The following is a 4,356-nucleotide window of genomic DNA, read 5'->3' on the forward strand; positions in this document are numbered from 1 at the left end:
TAACTTGAAGTCTTTTTGTCTTGGTGGCACTACCAGTGGATTATTAACTTGGAGTTCATTTGGAATTTTTTTAATCATCCATTAAATTGTTTTTTGGGACCTGCGGACCTCTGTGTCATATGCTAGCGTGCAAGGAAGGTGGGAATTCATGCTCACCAATCCTATAATGGTCACCTTTTTGTTTTTCTGCCTAATTTTTCTGCATGAGCCTCCCATTTGTCAGAGGTCAAACACTTTTTGTTCTTCTCTGAAGTGGATGAGGCAAATTCCCATTCTCCTAGTATGGGTTTCTCAGTGCTGCCTGTAATTCAATTTGTTCCAGGACTTTTCTTTCTTTACTCTGTGAAAATACTTTTCGGTGGAGTAACATTTTGGGAGAGGGGCTCTAAAGGTGCAACTGTAATTTTAAAAAGCACCCCCTGCCCTGGCCTCGCAACACCTTCTATTTTTCTGTATGCAAGTTATGCTGAACTTTTTAAATCTTCTGTAATAAGTTTGTCATGTATTTAAAAAGTATTTATTTTCTTCACCTTTTTCCTCCAGGTCCAGTTTATTATGATTACAGTCCATATAGGACAAATCTATTTCATGGAAGATTGTCCATACCAGTATCCAATTTTCATGTTTATTATTTGGCTATATGGCTCTATGTTTTTAGTCTTGTTTCTCCACTTCTGGTACCACGCTTACACGAAGGGACAAAGACTACCGAAGATGGCAAGAAATGGAATCAGCAAAGATCAGTGAAACAAACTCTTGTCTATAAAAACCAGAAAGTGAATATGTCAATGTGGAAACTTGCACTACTTGACAATCAAGATATTTAGGTGCACACACTACATGGTGTATATTTTGTATGTTTTTTCCATGACAGAATTTGTATTTTTACTTTAAGTTATTTGGGATTCAGAATTCAGGGGGTGGGAGGAGCAGTGTGGATCTGTAATTAACAACAACAAAAAATTTTTTTCAAAAACTTATTTGTTTATCCTGTAAGAAATCACCTATTCATTCATTTCTATCTAGAAGATGTATGAAAATAAAGATATTCATCTGGAAAATCAGAATTTGTATGACAAGTACTGAGTACTTTGAACACAAAGGGGAAAAAATTACTTCACCTTAAATGTTGTAAGTTGTTGAGACTGTCAGCTGCATTTTCTTAAAAGAATTAATCTTTTAACAGAAGTACTGTTTATAGAATAAAGGTTATTATTAATATAGTTGATACATAAACATTGTTACATGTGTTTACAAACTATATTACTTTAAAGAAAGGAATGTATGTTAATCTGTCAAGGTATGGTGTTTTATTTGAAGATCACAGATTTTGGGGTATACTCTCTGTTACTAAGAACTTAATTCATTTCACGTTCTACTCACTTGAACATTATTCTAGGTGTTGGAAACCTACTAATTTGAGGATTGTCTGAACTGTCTTGTAGTGTAATGACAAAAACATCATACTGATTTGTTCACCAAAGTAGCCTAATATACTTCTTACTCAGTGTATCTATGGATGTATTTTGATATTGGCAGCCTAGGCTGCTTAGGGGGGGAAAAAAAATCTTGTAATTCAATAGCCAAAATTTTAGTCCTCAAATGACTTAAAAAATTTTTTTGTGATTGAAGCCTAAGTATCACCTAGCATGATTGTACTGTGCTTTATTTTATTTCCATTATCTATTGAAATACATGCCTAGAAAGATTTTTCTGCTGTTTTTTCATTATTATTATTATTGTTTTTAACAACTTTAACCTCAAGTTTCTCCATTAATAGCACCAGTTACCTTGTCTGGAACTAGGCAAAATGATATGTGACATTTTCTGAGCTGCTGAGTGTTGGGCAGGCAGGGGTGACAGGGCATGACTCCAGTCTGTGTAGAATTAACTAGTATGTTGTTTTCCATGGTTAGGCAGATTGTTAGGGTCACGCCTGTATAGACATCAAAACGTAGTTGTTTGTATGCAAGATACTTTGTACTGTATGAATTAAGGAATTGGTGCATGCAACAGACCTGTAAATGAGGATTTAAAGGAGTTTGAATGAATGGTACCTTTAAAAGTACTGGGTTTTACTGTGTTCACTACTAATGGAAAGGAAGCTTGCAGTATTTGTTTTTGTGCTTGATCGATCTGTGGGATTTTTCAAATAGCCAAAACTTCGAGGCAGGCTTTAATTGCCTCCCTGTTGTACAATTCCAAGAAAGTAAGTTTTGTTACCTGAATTCTTTTATGAGAATACTGACATTTAGGGTGCATTGTTAATGTTGAGAGAATTTCAACTTTATCTTGGACATGAGTTGCAAATGATTTCTTATGAGATTACATACAAGTTTTCTTTGTAAAACAAATAAAAACATGTTTTATCTTTCCACTATTTAATCCCTGTAGCTATTAACTGTCATGGCAGACTGAAATGAGATCCCAGAAAGGATTTGGATGGCTTGAGATGTTTGATCCTGGAATTCTCAGTGCTGAGTTTTGGCTTCCTGACATGCAGAGGGGTGCTTTAGCACAGAATCTGAGGCAGCTGGGAAGCTGCTCAGGGGCCATACATGTATTCGGTGGGAAAAGCAGTCACAGGTGCCGTCTCAAGTCCTGCCAGCCTCCAGCCTGTGTGCATGCCCTTGGCTTCCAAAGCAGGGAGTCATCTCCTAAGGACAGAGCCCTGTTGCTGTTTTTTTCAAACAGCTGGGAAGGGTGCCTCTGATTTATTTTTAAAGCTTGAATGGTACCTATTTTTATATAATAATTTACTGAGTACTGATGAAGAAAGTGGGACAATTTGGTTCATCTAGGCCTTCTTGAGCCTGAGGGTTCAAGCATGTTTGGGAAATGTAGGCCTTTCGGGGAAAGGCTGTAATAGCTAGTCTGTAGTGAACACTGGATGATGCTGCCCTCTGCTTCCTCTGGAGAGAAGGAGGCATTACTCCCTAGTCTGGCAGATGACTCCAATGCTGATAGGGGAAGTCCTAGTTCTCATTCCTGAATTTGCAATTATTCCACTCCCCTGCACCCTGCAAATATGCATGGAGGAATGCATCTTGCAGCTGGGAGTGAGGGGTCAGATACTCGTTTGCTGCTTTGGGGTCTAGATCTGCAACAGATTCTTCAAGCTCACTTGAGCTTAAGTAGGATACGTGATCAAAACTAAGCAGCTCTGCGGATGGACAGATGCTGAACAGGAAGGAACCAGGAGGAACTTCCAAGTCCAGCAGTTGTGCCATAGCCAGCTGCCTCCAGAGTCAGTTGCTTATGGATTACTTAGCAGGAGCGGAAACTGGAGATGCTAATCATTCAGTGGGCTGTCAGCAAGTGCCTTTTCAGATTCCTACTGCATAATTTCTTGTGCACTGGTTTAGTTTTCTGTAAGTTATGGAGTATTCGGAGAAAGAATGCACTGTTTCAGTGAATTGTGTGGATGTATCCTAAGAGGCTGCACATAGCATAACTATGCTACTGACATCAGTACAAAATGTTACTAAACCCTGTCCTATGCACAATGTTGCAGCCTGTGAGAATCAGTGTCTTGATCTAGACAGTTACATTTTTCCTACCTAAAATTTGTGCATCTTACATGCTGAAATGTATGATACGTTAGAGTTGTACTAGAAGGAGGAGCGCAACGGTCAGAAAAATTGTTGTAGTGACTTTACTGATAACGAGGGGACTTGGGTTAAAATTTTGTAATCCTTTGATTTGGTGGAGGAGAAACACTAGTATTACTAGCTAATCTTCTCCTAAGAAATTGAGCCTGGAAAATTGGTTTGGGTTTGTTTTGACGGTGGTTTTGGTTGGGGTTTTTTGGTTGTTGTTTTTTGTTGTTTTTTTTTTTGTTGGTTTTAGGATTTTTTGGGGGGGAGGGGTGTCTTTTGGGGGTGTGGGGTTTTTTTTCCGTTTTGGAGTTTTTGTTGGTTTTGGGGGATTTATTTTTTGTTTTGAGTTTTGGGGGTTTGTGGGGTTTGTTGTTGTTGTTCTGGTATTTTTTTTTTTCGGCGGGGTGGGGGGGTGTTGATAAATGAATGAGAAGGCTCTATCAAGGTGGCAATTGAGCAGACTCTGTTTCATTGCCACGGTTTGACCGCTCGCGAGGCGGAAGCCTGGCCCCCCTTCTCGCTCACGGGGGGCCGTACGAACCGCAACAACGCGTGGTTAGCCTGCGTTTCAAAAACGCAGTAGCGCCTCTCCCGGGCGCCACAAGGCCCCGCCGCCTCGCTCGCCCCGCCCTTCGCCCCCTCCCGCCGCGGCGCCCGGGGCCGGCCCGCGGGAGGGCGGGCGGGGCGGGGCGGAGGGTCTTCTCGCCAATCAAGGGCGGGGCGGGCCCGCCACGTGCCGTCGCCACCACCCAATAGG

The 4,356-nt window shown here is 40.7% G+C and overlaps 1 protein-coding gene across 3 annotated transcripts in view; it reads left to right on the forward strand.

Annotated features, from left to right (window-relative positions):
• ELOVL7 (ELOVL fatty acid elongase 7) overlaps positions 1-1,709 on the forward strand; it is a 30,473-nt gene extending 28,764 nt beyond the window's left edge. For all 3 annotated transcript variants that reach the window (XM_075078740.1, XM_075078739.1, XM_075078738.1), the window contains one exon: positions 544-1,709. In XM_075078740.1, the coding sequence (XP_074934841.1) occupies positions 544-747 (204 nt within the window). In that variant the 3' untranslated portion in view covers positions 748-1,709. The remainder of the gene's footprint in view (positions 1-543) is intronic.
• Positions 1,710-4,356: the final 2,647 nt, after the last annotated feature.

This window comes from Phalacrocorax aristotelis, chromosome Z (genome assembly GCF_949628215.1).
Source record: "Phalacrocorax aristotelis chromosome Z, bGulAri2.1, whole genome shotgun sequence".
Classification (NCBI taxonomy): domain Eukaryota; kingdom Metazoa; phylum Chordata; class Aves; order Suliformes; family Phalacrocoracidae; genus Phalacrocorax; species Phalacrocorax aristotelis.